This window comes from Castor canadensis, chromosome 1, assembly GCF_047511655.1.
Source record: "Castor canadensis chromosome 1, mCasCan1.hap1v2, whole genome shotgun sequence".
Taxonomy (NCBI): domain Eukaryota; kingdom Metazoa; phylum Chordata; class Mammalia; order Rodentia; family Castoridae; genus Castor; species Castor canadensis.
In genome coordinates this window covers 146453575-146475008 of record NC_133386.1, presented here as the reverse complement: position 1 = coordinate 146475008, position 21434 = coordinate 146453575, and the positions used below count along the sequence as shown (strand labels likewise).

Genomic DNA, 21434 nt, shown 5'->3' with positions numbered 1-21434 from the left:
CAGAAATATTGTAAGATCTTGCTTATTCCTTTATTTCAGGAGAAGATATTTCCTTCAAGCTCTTGTTTCAGCACATTCAATACATGTGTCATCACAAGTGTCAGTACTGTACACACCAACATACCCATGCACAAACTGAAAATGAGCATTAAGAATTAATTAAGAATTTGGTACTCTTATTACTTGAAGTGATAAACTGTGGCCTTATTGTTGGTAAAATCATTAATCTCTGGAGAGAAGATTACAAGATACTAATTTTCCATACTGCTATAATAACTATTGTAGGTATTTGAAAGAAAGGATATATTCAACCATAAGACCACTAACCCTCTGGGGAGGACAAACAAAAACATGATATTTGACTCTTTGAGGTTGACTTATCTATTTTTTGGTGGGATTGAAGTTGAACTGAGGCCTTCATGCCTGCAAAGCAGATACTCTACAGCTTGAACTATACCTCCAGTCCATTTAGCTATGGTTATTTTGGAGATTGGGTCTTGTAAATTATTTGTCTGGACTGGCCTCAAACTGTAATTCTCTTCATCTCAGCTTCCCAAGTAGGTAGGATTAAAGGCATGAGTCACCAGTGCCTGACAAGCTTAGCTAATAGTGCTCACTATGATAATCTCTATTTCCATCCATTTTCCTGAAAATAAGATAATTTCAGTTTTCTTTATGGCTGAGTAATACTCCACTACATATGGAAATAATACAAACTCCTCCCCCATTTAATGCTTGTAAGAGTTTTTAAAAATTGTTCTAAACTAATTTATCCTCTGACTTTGTCACTAGCCTATGTCTTCTGCTGATTCCCTTCCTCTATCTTACCATGAAAATTTGATCTTCATTAAAAACCCCTTGAAATGGGGCTCCAGAAATTGATGGAGATCACATAAAGAGTTTAGCTAGAATTGAAAGAGGATCCAATTATTGACCTGATTCCATTGTTCTCTCTCTTTCTGAGTTGCTTTCTCCCTCTTAAATTCTAACAAAACAGGTCTGATATCCTGGAAAGCATTTGGAGATGATCTCTTCCTCTCCAAGCAGCAGCAACTTCTTTGATATCAACAAAACAGCATGTACTGGAAATCACCTCAATACTTGTCATTTTTCTTTTCCGCTTATAATCTCAAGACTTCTATTCACTCCCCAAAGAACAGACTTGAAACCTCTCTTCCCAGTGTAGCTACATGGAAATTAAAGTTTATTTTACCATTTCACTATCAATCTTCTAATTTTTTGGAGGGGATGAGTGGCTGAATCTAGTCTGTTGGAACCCTTGGTGTTGGGCTTCTTCTCTTGGGCCCCAGTAACAGAATTTGGGGGCTAATTACATCTCTTCTAAACTCTTCCTTTCTCCTACCCTCTTCAGTCCTGGGTGTGGAATTTTTTGACTTTACCAAGGACAGACTAAGGACAAATCCCTATACTATCTCCTGATTTCCTAGATTGCTCACTTTTGTTCAAGTTTCTCTGTTTTCCATCCTCTGTTCCCACTCCTTGTGGAAACACTCCTTCCTTTCTTACACCTCTCCTGTTGTTACTAAAATTCCTAAGTACATATGAACTTCTGCTCTCTCTTTACTCCCCACATTCTTCACTAAGTCTCACAAGGTGGGTGAAGTGTTCCTTCTTTTTCAGATTCCCTGTTAATCTTTCATTTCCAAATCATCTATTCCTTTAAGATCTATTTTTAATAGTGTTTTCATTGTTTTTTATTATTCTCAAGACATTTCCTGATTGCCCTTCGTTGACTTACAATTCAATTTGCAGTCTCCACCCTAAATTTACCTTAAGTTTCAACCTTGTCATCACTTGTTGCAACAAAAATAAAGAAGTTTAGTAAGGATGATTCAATGACTTCACCTGGGGTTTGGATTAAACAGGCATCCTGAGAACTGTAAGCTTCTATTACTACTCTATAAATAAATTCTCAAATAAATATTCAAATAAATGAATTTATAGCAATGCTCAAATCTCAGAAAGGGAAAGGATACATATAATGGTCCCAATTATGAATATTCCTAGATGGACAAAAACTGATAGAATGAAATTAAAAGAAAGAACCACAGCCTAACATTTCTGTTATGAGAAAAGCACTGATCAAATTCTGCAGTTGTAGAACTCTGGATGCAGCAGCAAAAGTGAGCTGGAGAAATCTCCATCAAAAGAAACAGGATCATTGTTGAGATATCTTAATATAAGTAACACATTTTAATTTTCCCCACTGGAACTAATTGCATACATGGATCAGTTAGCCTTTTATGTAGTAGGAAGATGACAGGGAATATTTGGGCCCCAGAGGCAAGGCAGGTTTCCAACACAGTGGCCACTATTTGAGAAGAATGAGGCACAGACAGATTCAGAAGCCCAGCTCTTGGACTCTCTCCTTGAAAATACACCTTGTCCTTTTCTCAAAGGCACTGAAAGAGGCCATGGTAAACGTGTATGCCATTTACACAAAGGCTCAAAGATAATCAGATATACAGAGTTGAACAAACAATAAGAAACAGCCAATTACCAAGGGGACAACAATACCATGGAGGCAAGGTACTTAATGTTGTTATCAGAAGTTCTGACATCCAAGGAAAGAGTTTATCAAACAATTAGAATAAAAGCTTCAGAGTAAGTATGATTAATAAACTCAGAGGGATATGAGAAATATTTCATACATAGAAGTCAATTTCATATACTAGAAAACAACATTTGATTGTTGAAATAAAAAAACAAACCTTTAAAAGATATGCTGAGCATTAAACTAACTCTATTAGTTAGCTGGGAAGTAATGCTGAAGAATATGCCTAAGATGCAATCCAGAAAGATCAAAGGCAGGGAAGAAATTAAAATGGTAAGCTTTGGGGAAGAGGAACTGAGAACTCCAACATGTATCTAGTAAGAGCTCCAAGGAGAGAAGAGTAGAGTAAGAGTAAGAAGCAAATAGAAAAAGAGTAAGTAACAAATAGTTTAGAAAGAAACAAAGTGCTGAAGAGTGACAAGTGTCCTCAGAGTGAAAGGACTCACTAAGTACAAAGTGGGAAAAATGACAAGAAAGCACTATCCTAAAATAATGTAATGAAGTTGCCAAAAAAAGGGCTATAGAGACTACCCTAAATGTCTAAATCTCTATATAGTTGCAATTATCTACACAGGATGAAAATACTGACACTAGAATTTTCATTAGAACACCAAATACAGGAAGTTTAGTAAACAACTTTTCTAAGCTGTGAAGTGGAAAATAATGGGGTACATGGAAATCTATATCAAATAATATGTGACTCAGCAATAGAGAAAAATAAGACATTGTTATACCTAGGAAATACTCACTTGGCTGCTCACAAGCATTACCTTTATGGATGTGGAGAGGGCTAAGGGGACATAGCAAGCATAGGAAATAGCAGCAAACAAACAAAAGTGATCTGTTAGTCTAAATTATTATTGATTGAAATAGCAATCCAAAACTAACATTAATAGTGAGATGGTAAATGGCATAAAGTAGTAAGGAAGGGAGGTTGAGATAAGCTCAGATTTTTGTCATATTCAAAGCCAGGTTTAGGAACAAATTAATTCCAGACGTTGTTAGAAATTATAAACGAGGTGAAAAAGCTTTAAGAATTATGACTACTAGATAAACAGAAAGAAGACAAGTAAAGTTTATATTGTTAGATTAAAAGTAGTACAAAGAACTCTGATAAAGAAAAAGCTTACAAATAAGATCACGTCATGATTGAAGAAGTTGGTTATTGTGAAAATGAAAAACTTTGATAATACCACCCGTTAATTGAGGATTGAGTACTCTCAAATATTGCTTACGAGAAGTAAATTGAAAAAATAGTTACAATGGTTTATAAAATAAAAGTGAAATTAACATGGAAATTCCAGCAGACATTAACATTTATATACCATAGTGTTAAAATATTTAAAATATATAATAGGAATATGGGAAATTAAAGAATTCATAAACAATTCAAGATAAATTATTTAAGAATTGCTAGACTAAATAAACAGCAAAAGTTTGGTCTAATGGGTGTCAAGTGAAACATCTTTCCTTAGAATAATGCTAGTTCTCTTTAGAGGGCAGATTGGCAGTGACCGTTGGAATCTACATTGGGCAAACCTTTTGATCCAATATTTCTGCTTCTTGATACAGAATAGAAAGAGTGGTATGATGAAGCATTAGTACTGGTATAATTAAATAAATATTAATAAAATACTTTGAAATCATATGAATCATTATAAAGCATAAAGTAGACAAAACACACATAGAATTACCTAGAAATATTTTCCAAAATAATAGTTTCAAGACAACACAAACAATATTACTTGAGAAATCCATATGGAAATTAGGAACAAGTAAGAGAGTATTGGTGTAGATATTATTACAGGGTTAAGAAAGAAAAATATCTTTAATAAATAGTTCTCTATCTCAAAAGTCCAGGATTTTGTATAAAAATACAAATATGATAAGTAGAAAGTGCCAATGCTAAGTTAAAATGTGGGTCACTACACAGAAAAAGATATCATGGCACTTCCTGAAGTGCCCTAAGGTGTGACAATACTCAACAATTCCAGACACCCGGTCATGACTTCTGTGAATAACACAGATGATCACAGCATAGCCCATGCTAATTATGTTTATCCCACCAGGTTTGAAAACTAATTAGATGTTTTCAGTTGTAAAATTGTATAGTAATAATGAAGAAAGTAAATGAAGCCCATGAGATTGTAATTAATATCTCAGCCAGCACAATTGTATAGAAATACATAAATACATAAATTTGTCTCCGTCTCACTGGGTTTTCTCCCATTGGATTTTCAATAGGATGCTAACAAACTTGTGTATGTCTGCTGTGAAGGTACCTCTTGTGTTCCAAAGGTTCCTAAGTCCTCTGTAAGTAAGCCTGTTCTACAGAGATGAATCCTGTATTCTGTCCTCATCACAATGTTTGACTAGCAGGTAACATTCATTCTTTGTTACTGATGCATGAATGTTCCAAAAGGAAGCTGAACTAGTCTCAGAAGTCCCAGACCATTGCTTCTGCTTCTGAAGCAAGTCACTAAACCCTACTTAAAAGCAAGAAGTGGGGAATTACACTGCTTCCTAAGTGGCAGTAGTAGAACAAAATTTGCAGTCATCTTTAATTTGTCACAAATAAATCTTTATTCTGTCACTCTTCAATACATCACACTAATTCAGTCTATAGTATTGCCAGTGCACGACTCATCATGATAATTTAGAGCTTGAGATTTTAGACTAAATAAAAAATGTGAAGTCCAACCCTAAATTTGCACTATGAAAGGCCAATATAAAAAAATCTTAAAAGATATTCATGATGTACTTTTTCCCTTTCCAGGGACTATACTGATATGGAAAAATTTCCTTCTCATCTCCCTTGACTAGTAAGACGATATTTTAAGGAATGTCATTCCATTGAGGTTGAAAGCAAGATTTCTTTCATTTTGAGTAGACATTGGGGGTAGTGCTTGGGATGTCAGCTCTCCACTGTGCTTTGTCAAAAGCTCTCATCTTCAGTCCACATGGTTATGAAAGCACAAAATCATAGTTGTGGAATTGACACAGGTCTCCCAACAATATCAGTTCTTTTTCACCTTGTTTTGCTCATGATTATGCCTTACCTGGTGAGAGTGGCTGGGTAGGATTTCTTTTATTACATGAAAGTTTATTTCTGCCTGCATTATGAACTTTTGAAATTAGTTAGTTAAATTGCCAAATAATTGTGTATATTTGTGGGGCTTGATGTTGATAAGCATACACTGTTGAAAGATTAAATCAAACTCCTTATCATATCTACCACCTCATCTCTCTGTCATTTTTTGCAATGAGAACATTTAAAATCTATTGTTTTAGTATAGATCTCTTTCTCGCTTCTAGTACATTTCCAGTATATTTTCTGCTCTCCACATTCACTCAAAATCCAAGATGCTGAGCAGTTGCAGTATTTTGGAGTCGTATCAGGTAAAAAACATTATTGTGGAAAAGAAAGAGATTAAATTAAACTGGTAATATAATTTGATCTTGAAAAGTCACATATTTCCTTCCACAACTCATTGGCATTTGCTGTTCACATGCCAATGTAAACAACACAACTGCAAGAGGACTGGGGAGCGTGGTGTCTAATGTGACTTAGAAATAGGGGCAAATTGAATGAATATTGTCAAACACTAGCATGAGGTCAATCACTTTAACCATTTAGGTTTCCAGAACATCACTGCTGTCAGCATTAATTCAACAATGTGAATTGACTGAAGTTGAAACTGTGATTGGCAACCGGGTTCACTGACTGCTTTGTATGTATGGCCTTAAGAATAATAAATATTAATATTCTCAAATCATGGATAATGTAACATCTTTGGAAACTTTCATGAAGTGTAGGCATCAGATAACAGAGAGATCTACATTTTTATTTTAATAGGCTAAATACTGAAACAAGCATAACAACACATTCTAATATCCACTGTTTTTTTATTTCAATAGGTGCTATTCCAAAAAGAATGGAGACTGGGAACCACACAACGGTGACTGAGTTCATTATTTTGGGGTTAACGGAGGATGCTACACTTTCTTCTGTCTTCTTTGTGGTTTTTCTAGGAATCTATGCTACTACTGTGCTGGGAAATACAAGCATAATAATGTTAATCCAAAGAAGCCCTCAGCTTCACACCCCAATGTACCTCTTTCTCAGCCATTTGGCCTTTGTGGACATAGGGTATTCCACATCAGTCACACCTGTCATGATTGTGAGCTTTCTAAGAGAGACAACTACTATCCCTGTTGCTGGTTGCATAATCCAACTTGGCTCTGATGTTGTCTTTGGAACAGCTGAGTGCTTCCTCCTAGCCGCCATGGCTTATGATCGTTATGTGGCCATTTGTTCTCCCCTACTCTACTCCAACCACATGTCCCCCAGGGTCTGCATCATCTTACTTCTTATTTCCTACTTGGGTGGGTGCCTGAATGCTTCATCGTTTACCAGCTGTTTATTGAGCCTCACTTTCTGTGGACCAAATAAAATCAACCATTTCTTCTGTGACCTGCCACCACTCATTAAGCTTTCTTGTACCCATATTTACATTGCTGAAATATCTCCTGCCATCTCGGCAGGGTCAATCATTATTATCACACTGTTCACCATCATTGTTTCATACGTCTACATCCTCCACTCCATTCTGAAGATGCGCTCTACTGAGGGAAGGCACAAGGCCTTCTCCACCTGCACTTCCCACCTCACTGCAGTCACTTTGTTTTATGGGACAGTTACTTTTGTTTATGTCATACCAAAGTCAAGCCACTCACCAAACCATATTAAAGTGGTGTCTGTGTTCTACACTGTCATAATCCCTATGTTGAACCCCCTGATTTATAGTCTGAGGAACAAGGAGGTAAAGGAGGCCATGAGTAAATTGATGGTGAGAACACATTCCTCATTTTGAAAAAAAATTAATGTGAATCCAGAAATAGTAAGACAATAATTTGGGGAACATTTATGATAGATGTTCTTGTTGTCCATCAGGCTTATTTTATGTAAAGAACTGTGTCAAATACACTGTACAGTATGTTAACTAATGCCAACTTGAGTAATTTTGTAGAATCACAAAATAAAATATGTCATTTTCATAAATATCTGTGTATATATTAATATGTACATATCAGGACTATGATACCCATAGAACATAGTTTCACTCTTTCTCTCTTCTGCTTATAATTTAGTGTCTTTAATTGGAGGGTGTTTTTTAACCTGTGCTTAGGTATACACACAATTTAAATGTTGACTTTAGATAACATCTTGGAAAGCACCACACACTCAATGGCAATGGAATTGATGACACTATTGACAGCCCATGTCACTTTCTCTGGAAGACTTCATGTCTCTTATACAGGATTGTTACAATCTTTGGAAATAATGAAGGTGCATATTACATGCATTTCAATGGAATTAAAATAAATTAATTCTCAAATCTATATCCTCTTGGTTGTGCTGTATATTAATTATTGAGGTTTGTGAATAGCTTACTATTATTGTTTTCATAATATTTTCCTTTAGTTCCATCAATTTTTATGCTTTTTATATTTTGCAGCTTTTATTGCTTTTGTGAAGACTAAATTTGTTCTATGGTGATGTTTGGGATGATCAAATGCTTCTTGTTGATTTCCATGGCCTAAAATTGCTATGTGGCCATTTGCTCGCCTCTGTTTTTCTTCATGAACCTGTCCCCCAGAGTCTGTATTCTCTCAGTGGAGACTTCCTATCTGGGAGACTGTGTAAATGCTTTGACATTTAGTAGCTGTTAATTGAGTCTGCTCTTCTGTGGACCAAATCATACAGATAACTTTTTCTGTGATTTCACCCCTTTCCTGCTCATACTGCTCTATCTTTCCTGCTCATATATCACCATTATTGAAATTACCCCATACATCTCTTCTGGCTCCATCATTGTTGTCACATGTTTTTCATTGCTCTCTCTTACATCTACATTCTTACCACAATCCTGAAGAAGAACTCCACTGTAGGGAGGCCAAAAGCCTTCTCCACCTGCACCTCCCACCTCACTGCAGTCACTCTCCATTATGGAACTATTACCTTCATTTATGTGATACTCAAGTCCAGCTACTCAAGAAAGCAGATCAGAAGTATATTCTAGGGTATAGTCAGAGGAACAGAGATGTTTTGGAGGCCCCAGGGAAGTCAACCATCCGGTATTCTTAGATGTTGTTGTTGAGTTGAAGATGACCTATAAAGTTTTCATTACCAGTATCACACTTAGATTCTACCATATTCTGCTTCACTGAGTGTTTAAATTAATGCAATACATTTGTTCTAATTCTTACTTTAAAGCAATTGGGAGACACTGTGAGATCAGTTATACTGATCACAACAACCATCACTACTATTGAACTCATCCTTTATTTAATTTATTTAGTGAACAACAATAATTTGTACTTACTATGTTCCAGTTCTCATTCTATGCATGTTATATCATTAACCCATTTATTTCTTATAACAACTTTGTGACATAGTCTTATTTTTTCTTATTAAACATAAATAATCTGAAGCCAAAAGATAGGAAGTAGCTTGCCCAATGTGATGAAGCTAATATGTGTGGGACCACTATATGAATCCAGACAGTCTGGTTCCAAAGCCACCTTGTTTTTGCATTTTATTTTCACAATAGTCTGTGTGAAAAAGTTTGTGACAATAGTACTTTGTGCAGGTAATTCTAAATTCCTCTCAATTTATAGAGGAAAAATTGAGTCTTAGAGAGTTCCAGTAGTATGTCCAGGTGGATGTGGGTTAAGTCCTCTCTTTCTAGACCCCATGCACTTAGTCTATATGATACCAAAATAGTTCTTATGATTTCAGTTGCTGAACTGGAGGATTTGGGCTGTGTCATCATGCCTTAGCTTGAATTTTGCATTGATGTCTAAAACAAATTCCATCCCTAAATGGTCTAGATAGTATAGATTTAAGAAAACAGGTGAGGATAGAAATAGATTTATTCTCATCTGTAGGAACTCAGGTCTTGACATCATGATCACATGATTTCACTGGAAGTCTATTTATATTTATATACGTGTTAAAAACCTGTAGTCCCATGTCCATCATACAATGGTATACATTTGAATTGATGTTTTTATTCTAAGCATTATAATTAATGGGTTAATAATAATAATGTTTCCACTGATTGTAATCTATAAAAAATTAGAATCAGTGAAAAATGTTTCCACAGATCAGAGGAAAAGAATTTGGAGAAGAAACTTATCTTCTTCACATCATTATAATGAGACTGGAAAAAACAAGAAGAGATTTGCTGGAACACAGGGACTCCCAATTAGAAGCAAGTACTAAGGCATCTTTTTGAGGCACCTAGAAGGAAGACTTAAAATTTAATTTTCCTTTATTTCAATGTAATGGGGTGAAAGATGTGAGGGTTGGGAGATATAAAAAACTATTTTTTGCAAAAGGAAAAATATTTCTAATGTATTGTTAATTGTAATATATAAAATCTTAACTATTATTGCATTTAAAGTAAAAATGCAAAACAATATCTAAATGGTAAAAGATAAATTAAAACTCATGAAATGATTAATAATCGTCTACATACACATTCTGTATTGAATTTCACTCATTAATACTTTGTTTAACATAAGAAACATTAGAAGTAAAAAATAAATACTATATGGAAAAGACGATACATGCTGCCACTAAATAACCTACCTGCCACTAATGGATAGCAAAGTTACAGCATATGTAAAATCCTGTGTCCTTAGCAAGACCTCCTTCTTATATCACAGAGAGAATGCATGGGGATAGCTTTTTAGTGTTGTTGTAGACCATTCAGACCATCATGATGGTTCACTAAGCATTTATGAAGTACCAGGCATCATACTGAAACAAAAATCTTCTGACTTCTAAACATGTACTACATTGCGTAGAAGCTATGTGTTATCTTGTGTAGAAGTAATTTGGTACTTACACGTACAAGAAATGTAATGAGGAACAGTAAGCCCAAAGAAGGAGTACTTTTTCCATCTAGTAGTGTAGAATAACACTTTCTGGAGGATAAACCCCCAAAACAGACTTACCACATGACTAGATAAAGCAAGGTTAAGCACAATGGGGGAAGTATTGCAGATATAAGAAACAACATTGGAAATGGCAAATGAGAATGAAAGAGCAGGATGATTTATGAAACATAAAGAATAAAGTGGAAAGGAGAAGTGGTGACAGATGGTGTCAACTGGAAACAGTTTACAGAAAGCCATAAAAATTCCATGTGAGGTATACATTATTCAGAGAGGAGCTGCTGAAAGGCTTTGTGAAAGGAAGTAAAACAGACCAATTAAGAGAAGGAGTAGTCTAGGATGACTCACACAGTCCAGCTTTCATGAATAGATGATCTACTAACACACTCCTGTTGAAGTCTCAATGTAGAGTAGAAAAGCAAGAGGGTAGATCACATATCTGCAAAAATGTGTGAGATTTTTCACTATGTTCTCTTCCACCATAAGAGTATCATTGTGCAATTGGAAGTCTAGCTAAAAGAGAAAAGTCTCAATTCACATCAACCAGTCCTGTCCAATCTCCTCTTAGTTCAACCCTATATTTCCTGCTCTGTACCCAGTTTGCACTGCTTATTCACCATAACAACATTCACAAGTGGGGAGTTATTGATGTTTTTTTCCTGAGGTCCTTTTCCTGGCCTTTATTTTGTGACAAACTTCATATTATCCTTGATTTGAGCAGATGTCTGATGCTCCTTATTCACTTATTAGAGTTTGAATACGAAATGTGCCCCTCAAGCACATGTGTTGAATACTTGGTTCCCAGCTTGGTGCTATTTTGAGAAACTCTGGGAGGTGGAGCTTAGATGGAAGAAGAAGGTTACTGGGTATATGTCTGATTGTCCCAGGCTGTTTCTTGTCTCTGCTTCCTAACTACCATTAGGTGAAGAAGTCCCCCCAATACTCTTGCATCCATGATGCTCTTCCCAAGCATATGGGGCTAAGTAACTATGGCTGAACCCTCTGAAACCATGAGCTATTTCTCCCGTAAGTGGTTTATGTTAGGTATTTTGTCACAGTGACTCAAAAGCAACTGATACAACACTTAACAGATACTGTGGAGCTAGACATAAGAGAACTTTGATAACACCCTGGTCATATAGAAGGAATATAGGAGTAACATAGCAAGCACCAGCCAATAACATTTTGAAAATCCAAGAAGTCACAAGTTGCCATTTTCCTTATCAGACCTCAATCCTATTCTGTTTATAAGTCTGTTGTCTTTTTGCTTCATTACTTCTACATTTTTGGTTCTGATCACTAATTTAATCTTCCTTTCCCAGAACAATAGTCTACATAACAACTCAGTAATTGCCTTTGCCTAATTTCCTGATCAATATAGGTTGAGAGGCCAAAGAGCTGTTTTCACTTTGCATTGAGTAAATCATAAGGAGATCAAAGTGATTTTCAGGCATGGATGAGACATCATGGTTGGGTAGAGCATCATGGTTGTAGGAACACATCATAGTGGAGATTCAATACTTTGTTGTGGACAGGAAGTGTAACTGGGTACAAAAGGGAAAAATATTTGGTTGTAGCCAGCTTGCATGCTGGCTAGTTTACTCTGTTAAGCAAGCTGATATTCTTTTCCTCTTTCTCTACATGCTGAAGAGTTCAAAGTTAACCCCCTTTACCAATTAAACCAGGTAATCTTCTAACCCTTATGCTACTCTGATCACAAAAAAAATAAATCTGTCAGTCAATACATACAGCTTTGGAAATGTGGCAACAGACAGCTGGCAAACCAAGGCCAGCAGTCACTCTGGTATGGTGTTTCATCGTGTAGACAAACTGAACCCCTGAAATCTCCTTTAAAAGTGGACATTTTTTCTCAGAGGTGGGATGGCATAACTTTGAGAGGTTAACTCTCCTTGTCCTCCGCTTTATCTAACAAAGAACCTTATTTCCTTTTCCTCAAAACCCTGCTCTCATTATTTGTAAATTGTAAATTGGTATTGAGAACAGGGAACTGGCTTTCTGGTAACAGAAGCAGAGAGTGAAGACAGCACAGGAGCGGTAAAAAGTCACACCCCTCAGTGGCTTTTCTCCAATCTGTCCCTACATCCTAAAGTTTCCAGAATATCCAAAAATAGCCCTACCAGCTGGGAATTAAGTGTTGGACACAATGAATGTGTAAGGGACATTTCATATTCAAATCATAACACTAGTTGATATCTCATAAGGGTTAAATATCTAAATATATAAGGAACCAAAGTAACCCAGTAGCAAGAACACAATGTTTTGATTAAAAAATAGACAAAGAATATGAATAAACATTTCAATAAAAGAGACACTCCATGTATGACCACCTGGAAATTAAAGTTTCAATTCCTATTTTACCATCCATCTCTTTGTTTTTCTCTTGGGATGAGTGGCTGAAATTTGTTTGTTGGGACCCTTGGAGTTGGGCTTCTTCAACTCAGGCTCCAGAAACAGAATTTGGGGGCTAATTACATCTCTTTTAAACACAACTTGTCCTACTTCCTTTCTCCACCTCTTCAGTCCTGGGTGTAGATATTTTTTACTTTGAGGAAGGAAAAATCCCATACCATTTCCCTATTCTTTCCTCTATTCCTGGACTACTCACTTTTGCTCAAGCTTCTCTGCTTTCCATCCTCTGTGCCTACTATTTATGGGAACACACTTTTCTTTGTTTCCTCTCCCCCAATATTGCTGAAATTCCTGGGTACATCTGAACTTCTATTCTCCCTTTATTCCCAACATTCTGCACTAAGTCATACAAGGTGAGGGAAGTGTTCCTTCTTGTTCACTTCCCCTGCTAATCTCTCATTTCCAAACCATCTCTACTCCTTTAATATCTACTTTTTAACATTGCCTTCATTGGTTTTTATTATTCTCAAGGCATTTCCTAATTACCTTTCATTAATTTACAATTCAATTTTCAATCTCTACCTCTCATTTACCTTTAGTGTCAATTGTGTCATCTCTTGTCGCAACAAGATATAAAGCAGGTGTTTATAAAGGAGGATTCAGTGACTTATCCTAAGGATTGGAATAAATAGGCATCCTGAGAACGATTCCTACTAAAGATCCATGATAGGAAAGATAAATGAAATTATAGTAATCCTCAAAAACCAAAAAGGAGAAGGATACTTCTAGTGGCCCCAGTTATAAACATAGATTAAAGCAGATAGAATACAATTAAAAGAAAGAACCACAATCTAACATATCAGAGAAAACTACTGACCAAATTCTTGAGGTGTAGAACTTTGAGGGCAAGAGCAAAAGGGAGCAAGAAAAACCTCCATAAAAACAAACAGGGTCATTGTTGAGGTATCCTAGTGTAAGTAACTCATTTTAATTCTCCCTACTTGAAGTAATTGCAAACCAAGATCAGTTAGGCTTTCCCCGAGGAGGAAGATGTCAGGAAATATCTGGGGCCCAAAGACAATTCAAGTTTCTACATAGTGGCCAACATCCAGGAAAAATGAGGAAAAGACAGGTCCAGAAATCCAGCTCCTGGACTCCCTCCTTGAAAGTACACCCTGTCCTTCTCTCAAGGACATTGGAGGTGGCCATGGTAAATATGTAGCCATTCACACACAGCAGCTCATAGACAATCAGAAGGAGAGGGTAGAAAAGAAGCAATAAGAAACAGCTAGCTAATCAATGAGGGAAAAACAATAGGATGGAGGCAAGACAACAAATGTCATAATAAGTTCAGACATCCACAGAAAGAGTTAAAACAATTAGAATAAAAACTTCAGAGTAAGTATGATTATTAAACTCAGAGGGATATGAGAAATATTTCATAAATAGAAGTCGACTTCAAATACTAGCAAATAAAATTTTATTGTTGAAATAAAAAAGCAAACTTTCCAAAGATATGTTGGGCATTAAATTAACTCTATTAGTTATCTGGGAAGTAATGCAGAGGAATATGCAAAGATGCAATGCAAAAAGATCAAAGACGGAAGAAATTAAAATGGTAAGAGATGGAGAAGAGGAACTGAGAACTCCAACATGTATCTAGTAAGAGCTCCAAAAATGAAGAATAGAGTAAGATTGGAGAAGCAATAACTAATGAAATAGTTCAAAAAGAAATGACGTGCTGAAGAGTGACAAGAGTCCTCAGAGAGGAAGGACTCACTAAGTACCAAGTAGGTAGAATGACAAAATAATAGATGATTGTTTATCATCCTATACTAGTATCAACTCAAAATGGATCAAGAAACATACTATCAGACCCCAAAGTCTAGTTAGTACAGGAAAGAGAAGAGAATACTCTGGAAATAATAGGTATACACAAGTACTTCCTCAATAGAACCCTAGCAGCTCAGCAACTAAGAGAAAGTATAGACAAATGGGATTACATAAAATTAAAAATCTTCTGCACAGCAAATGAAATGGTCTCTATACTGAAGAGACCACCCACAGACTGGGAGAAAATATTGGCCGTCTATACATCAAAAGACTGATAACCAGAATATACAGGGAACTTAAAAAACTAAAACTCTGCCAAAATCTATAAACCTATAAAGAAATGGGCAACTGAACTGAACAGAACTTTTTCAAAAGAAGAAATCAAATGGCCAAAAAACACATGAAAAATGCTTACCACTCCAGCCATAAAGGAAATGCAAATCAAAACCACACTAAAATTCCACCTCACCCCTGTTATAATTAATAGCTGTCATCAAAACCACCACCACCACCAGGTGCTGACGAGGATGTGGGGGATAAAGGAACCCTTGTATACTGCTGGTGGGAATGCAAACTAGTGCAACCACTCTGGAAACAATATGGAGGGTTCTTAAAAATCTAAACATAGATCTGCAATATCATCCAGCAATCACACTCCTGGGGATATACCCAAAGAATGTGACTCAGGTTACTCCAGAGGCACCTGCACACCCATGTTTATTGCAGCAATATTCACAGTAGCCACATTGTGGAAACAGCCAAGATGCCCCACTACTGATGAATGGATTAAGAAAATGTGGTACTTATAAACAATAGAATTTCATTCAGCCATGAAGAAGAATGAAATCTTGTCATTCTCAAGTGAATGGATGAAACTGGAGAACATCATTTTGACCGAGTTTAGACAGGCTCAGAAGACCAAAACTCATATATTGTTCCTCATATGAGGACTTTAGATCTAGGGCAAATGCAGTAATGTTGTTGGAAGAAATTATGTTAATCCTCATACTACCCCAAGTAATTTATGGATTCAGTGCAATTCCTATCAAAATACAAATGGAATTCTTCAGAGAACTAGATAAAAACAGTTCTAGGGGAGAGCACATATGGGAGGAATGGGGATAGGTAGGAAACCCAAACATGAAAGTGTTTGATGTCCCCACTGCAGAGGAACTGATACAGAAACTTTAAAGCAACAGAGGTCAATATGGGAAGGTGATCAGGAACTAGTGAAAAGTCAAGTAGAGATGAATCAATTCAGGTTGTAACACACTTGTGTATGGAAGCAATGCTAGAAATCTCTCTGTATAGCTATCCTTATCTCAAGTAGCAAAAACGCTTTGTCTATATTATTATTGCTTATGTCTTCTCTCTTTTTTTTCATTTATTCATATGTGCATACAATGTTTGGGTCATTTCTCCCTCCTACCTCCTGCCACCTCCCTTTCTCCCCTATCTCCTAGCTTCCAGGCAGAAACTGTTTTACCCTTATCTCTAATTTTATTGAAGATAAGCAATAATAAAAAGGACAAAGAGTTTTTGCTAGTTGAGATAAGGACACTATTCAGGGAGATTCTTGGCATTGCTTTCATGTACATATGTGTTACATTCTAAGTTGATTCTTCTCAAACTGACCTTTTCTCTAGTTCCTGATCCCCTTCTCCTACTGGCCTCTGTCGCTTTGAAGTTTCTGCATTAGTTTCTTTGCATTGAGGACACCAAATACTATTATGTTTTTTGGGTTTCTTACTTATCCTCATACCTCCCTTGTGTGCTCTCGCCTTATCATGTGACCAAAGTCCAATCCCTTTTCTGTATTTGCCCTAGATCTAAAGTTTGCATATGAGGGAGAACATATGATTTTTGGTCTTCTGAGTCTGGCTAAACTTGCTCAGAATGATGTTCTCCAGTTCCATTCATTTACTAGCGAGTGATAAGATTTCATTTTTCTTCATGGCTGAGTAGAATTCCATTGTGTATAAATACTACATTTTCTTAATCCACTCGTCAGTAGTGGGGCATTTTAGCTGTTTCTATAACTTGGCTATTGTGAATAGTGCTGCAATAAACATGGGAATGCAAGTGCCTAAGGAGTAACCTGTGTCACATTCCTTTGGGTCTATCCCCAGGAGTGGGATTGCTAGATAATATGGCAGATCTATGTTTAGATGTTTAAGAAGCCTCTAAATTTTTTTTCAGAGTTGTTGTACTAGTTTGCATTCCCACCAGCAGTGTATGAGGGTTCCTTTTTCCCCACATCCTTGCCAACACCTATTCTTAGTGGTGTTTCTAATGATGGCTATTCTAACAGGAGTGAGGTGGAATCTTAGTGTGGTTTTGATTTGCATTTCCTTTATGGCGAGATGGTGAGCATTTTTTCATGTGTTTTTTGGCCATTTGAATTTCTCCTTTTGAGAAAGTTCTGTTTAGTTCACTTGCCCATTTATTTATTGGTTCATTGATTTTGGGAGAGTTTAGTTTTTTGAGTTCCCTGTATATTCTGGTTACCAGTCCTTTGTCTGGTGTGTAGCTGGCAAATATTTTCTCCCATTCTGTGAGTGGTCTCTTCAGTTTAGAGACCATTTCTTTTGTTGAGCAGAAGCTTTTTAGTTTTATGAAGTCCCATTTATCTATGCTATCTCTTAGTTGCTGTGCTGGAGTTCTATTGAGGAAGTCCTTGCCTATACCTATCACTTCCAAAGTGTTTCCTACTCTTTCCTGTACCAACCTTAGAGTTTGGGTCTGATATTAAGGTCCTTGATCCATTTTGAGTTGATACTAGCACAGGGTGATAAACATGGATCTAGTTTCAGTTTTTTGCAGACAGATAACTACTTTTCCCAACAGCTTTTGTTAAAGAGGCTGTCTTTTCTCCATCATATATTTTTAGTGCCTTTGTCAAAAATAAGTTGGGTATAGTTGTGTGGATTCATATCCAGGTCATCTATTCTGTTCTACTGGTTTTCATGTCTGTTTTGTGCCAGTACCATGCTGTTTTTATTGCTCTTGGTTTGTAATATAATTTGAAGTCGGGTATTGTGATACCGCCAGCATTGTTCTTTTTGCTGAGTATTGCCTTGGCTATTCGTGGTCTCTTGTGTTTCAAAATGAATTTCAGGGTAGATTTTTCAATCTCTTGAATGAATATCATTGGGATTTTGATGGGAATTGCATTAAACAAGTAGCTTGCTTTTGGTAGTAGAACCATTTTTACTATGTTGATTCTACCAATCCTTGAACATAGGAGATCACTCTTCCTTCTGCAGTCTTCCTCAAGCTCTTTCTTTAGGGTTTTGTAGTTGTCCTTGTATAAGTCATTCACATCCTTTGTTACGTTTACTCTTAGGTATTTGATTTTTTTGAGGCTATTGTAAATGGAATTGTTTCCATATACTCTTTCTCAATTTGTTAGTTATTAGTGTAGAGAAAAGGTAATGATTTTTGTATGTTGATTTTATATCCTGCCACCTTGCTATAGGTGTTTATGGTATCTAGGAGTTTTTGGGTAGAGTTTTTTGGGTCTTTAAGGTACAGGATCATGTGGTCTGGAAATAGGGATATTTTGACAGTTTCTTTACCTGTTTGTATTACTTTTATTCCTTTTTCTTGCCTAATTGCTCTGGCTAATAATTCTAGTATTATGTTGAATAGGAGTGGGGATAGTGGGCACCCTTGTCTCATTCCTGATTTTAGGGGAAATAGTTTCAGTTTTTCATCACTAAGTATGATGTTGGCTGTAAGTTTGTCATATATAGCTTTTATAATGTTGAGGTACTTTCCTTCTAGTCCTAGTTTTCTGGACTAGAAATTTTATCATGAAATGGTATTGGATCTTATCAAAGGTTTTTTCTGCATCTACTGAGATGATCAAGTGGTTTTTGTCTTTGCTTCTATTAATGTGCTGTATTACACTTACAGATTTGTGTATGTTGAACCACCCCTGCATCCCTGGGATGAAGCCGACTTGGTTGTGGTGAATGATCTTTTTGATGTGTTGTTGAATTTGGTTTGCCATTATTTTATTGAGTATTTTTGCATCAATGTTCATGGAGAGTAGCCTATGGTTCCCCTTTTTGGAGGTGTCTTTGCCTGCTTTTGGGATGAGTGTAATACTGGCTGCATAAAACGTGTTAGGCAGTTTTCCTTCCCTTTTTATTTTATGGAACAGTTTAAGGAGGTTTGGTATTAGTTCTTCTTTAAATATCTGATAGAATTCAGCAGAGAATCTGTCAGGTCTTGGACTTTTCTTTTTTGGGAGACTCTTTATTGCTGCTTCAATTTCATTTTGTTTTATAGATACCTTCAGGTAATTAATGTCTTCTTTGTTCAGTTTTGGATTATCGTAAGTATCTAGAAATATGTCCATTTCTTCAAGATTTTCAAATTTATTAGAATATAGATTCTCAAAGTAGTCTCTGAGGATTTCCATGGTGTTTGGTGATATCTCTCTTTTTGCATTTCTGATTTTACTGATTTTGGTTTTTTTCTCTCCTCATTTTAGTCAGGTTTGTAAAGGGTCTGTTGATCTTGTTTATTTTTTCAAAGAACCAACTTTTTTGTTTCATTAATTCTTTGTATGTTTTTTTTTGTTTGTTTCTATTTCTGTTTGTTATGGGATTTGCTTGTTCTTGTATTTCTAGGTGTTTGAGATGTAGCTTTAGGTCATTTATTTGAGATATTTCTGTCTTTCTAAAATATGCACTCATGGCTATAAACTTTCCTCTCAGGACTGCCATTGCTGTGTCCCATAGGTTCCAGTAGGTCATGTTTTAATTTTCATTAACTTTCAGGAACCTTTTAATCTCCTCTTTTATTTCATCAATGACCCATTGATCATTGAGCACTGTGTTGTTCAGTTTCCAACTGTTTGCATGTTTTTTGCTTTTATTTTTGTTGTTAGGTTCTAGTTTTAATGCACTGTGATCGGATAGAATGCATGGTATTATTTCTATTTTCTTATATTTAGTTAGGCTTACTTTGTGCCCTAAGATATGATCAATTTTGGAGAAGGTTCCATGGGCTGCTGAGAAGAATGTATATTGTGTAGAAGTTGTATGAACTATTCTGTAGACATCAGCTAGGTCCATTTGACCTGTGATATGATTTAGATCTAGGATTTCTTTATTGATTTTTTGTTTGGAGGACCTATCTATTGGTGAAAGGGGGATATTAAAGTCTCCCACTTCCATTGTGTTGGAGTTTATATATGTTTTTAGGTCCTTCAGAGTGTGTTTGATGAGATTGGATGCGTTGACGTTGGGTGCATATAGGTTGATAATTGTTATTTCCTTTTGGTGTATTTCACCTTTTATTAGTATGGAACGTCCTTCTTTATCTCATTTGATCAATGTATGTTTGAACTCTACTTTGTCTGAGATAAGTAGTGCTACTCCTGCCTGTTTTGGGGGACCATTGGCTTGGTAAATCTTCTTCCAGCATTTCACCCTAAGCCTATGCTTGTTTCTGTTGATGAGATGGGTCTCCTATAAGCAACATGTTGTTGGATCTTCCTTTTTAATCCAGTTTGCCAATCAGTGTCTTTTGATGGGGGAATTAAGTCCTTTAACATTCAGTGTTAGTATTGATAACTATATGGTAATTCCTGTCATTTGGTTGTCTTAGTTGTTCAAGGGTTTGATTGTGTACAGCTAAATTGATGTTACTCTCTACTTTCTTGCCTTTTCTTCTCCTGTGGTTTGTTACTGCCTGTCCTTTCATGGTTTTGTTTGCTATCACTTTCTGTGTGCAGAATTCCTTGAAGAATCTTTTGTAGTGGTAGCTTTGTGATCATGTATTGTTTTAGTTTCTGCTTATCATGGAAGAGTTTCTGCTTATCATGGAAGAGTTTTATTTCTGCATCTATTTTGAATGACAGTTTTGCTGGGTAGAGTATCCTAGGTTTGAATTTATTTTCATTCATTGCCCAGAAGACCTCACCCATGCTCTTCTTGCTTTTAAGGTTCCCATTGAGAAATCTGCTGTGATTTTGATGGGTTTACCTTTGTATATTATTTGTTTTTTCTCTCTTATAGACTTCAGTATTCTTTCTCTATACTCTGTTTTTGTTGTTTTAATGATAATATGTCATGGGGTTGTTCTATTTTGGTCAAGTCTGTTTGGTGTCCTGGAGGTTTCTATACGTGAATGGGCACAGTTTTGTCTAGATTTGGGAAATTTTCTGTTATTATTTTGTTGAATATATTAAGAATTCCTTTTGTTTGCACCTCTTCTCCTTCTTCAATGCCCATTATTCTCAGGTTTGGTCTTTTGATGGAGTCAGTGAGTCCTTGCATATTCCTTTCACAGGTCTTGAATTGTTTGACTAATCGCTCTTAGTTTTTTTCTCTAATTTCCATTTCATCTTCAAGTTCTGAGGTTCTGTCTTCTGCTTGTTCTAGTCTGCTGGAGTGGCCTTCCATTTTGTTTTGTATTTCTGTTTCATTCTTTTTTCTGAGGTTTTCCATATCATGGGTCACTTCCTCTTTATTGTTGTTAATTTTCATCTTTTATTCATTTATATCTCTATTTATAGTTTTCTCTATTTCACTTTGTTATTTATTTAGGTCTCCTATGATTTCATTTATTTGTTTTTGTGTCATCTCATATTCTTTATTTTTGTTGTCATGAAATTTCTTGAGTGTCTCCTGTACATTTTGGTTGACCATATCCAGTGTCATCTCTATGAAATTCT

The 21434-nt window shown here is 36.0% G+C and overlaps 1 protein-coding gene and 1 pseudogene across 1 annotated transcript; both read left to right on the top strand.

The window, feature by feature from the left end:
* The first annotated feature begins 6510 nt into the window (after positions 1–6510).
* Positions 6511–7449, top strand: LOC109680806 (olfactory receptor 5P4-like). The gene has a single exon (XM_020155489.1). The coding sequence runs from the start codon at positions 6511–6513 to the stop codon at positions 7447–7449; it is 939 nt and encodes a 312-aa protein (XP_020011078.1).
* A 676-nt stretch (positions 7450–8125) lies between these two features.
* Positions 8126–8723, top strand: LOC109680814 (olfactory receptor 5P1-like; annotated as a pseudogene).
* Positions 8724–21434: the final 12711 nt, after the last annotated feature.

Excerpts from the sequence above, each read along its gene's own strand:
- LOC109680806 (XM_020155489.1), top strand. The coding sequence starts at position 6,511 with ATGGAGACTGGGAACCACACAACGGTGACTGAGTTCATTATTTTGGGG.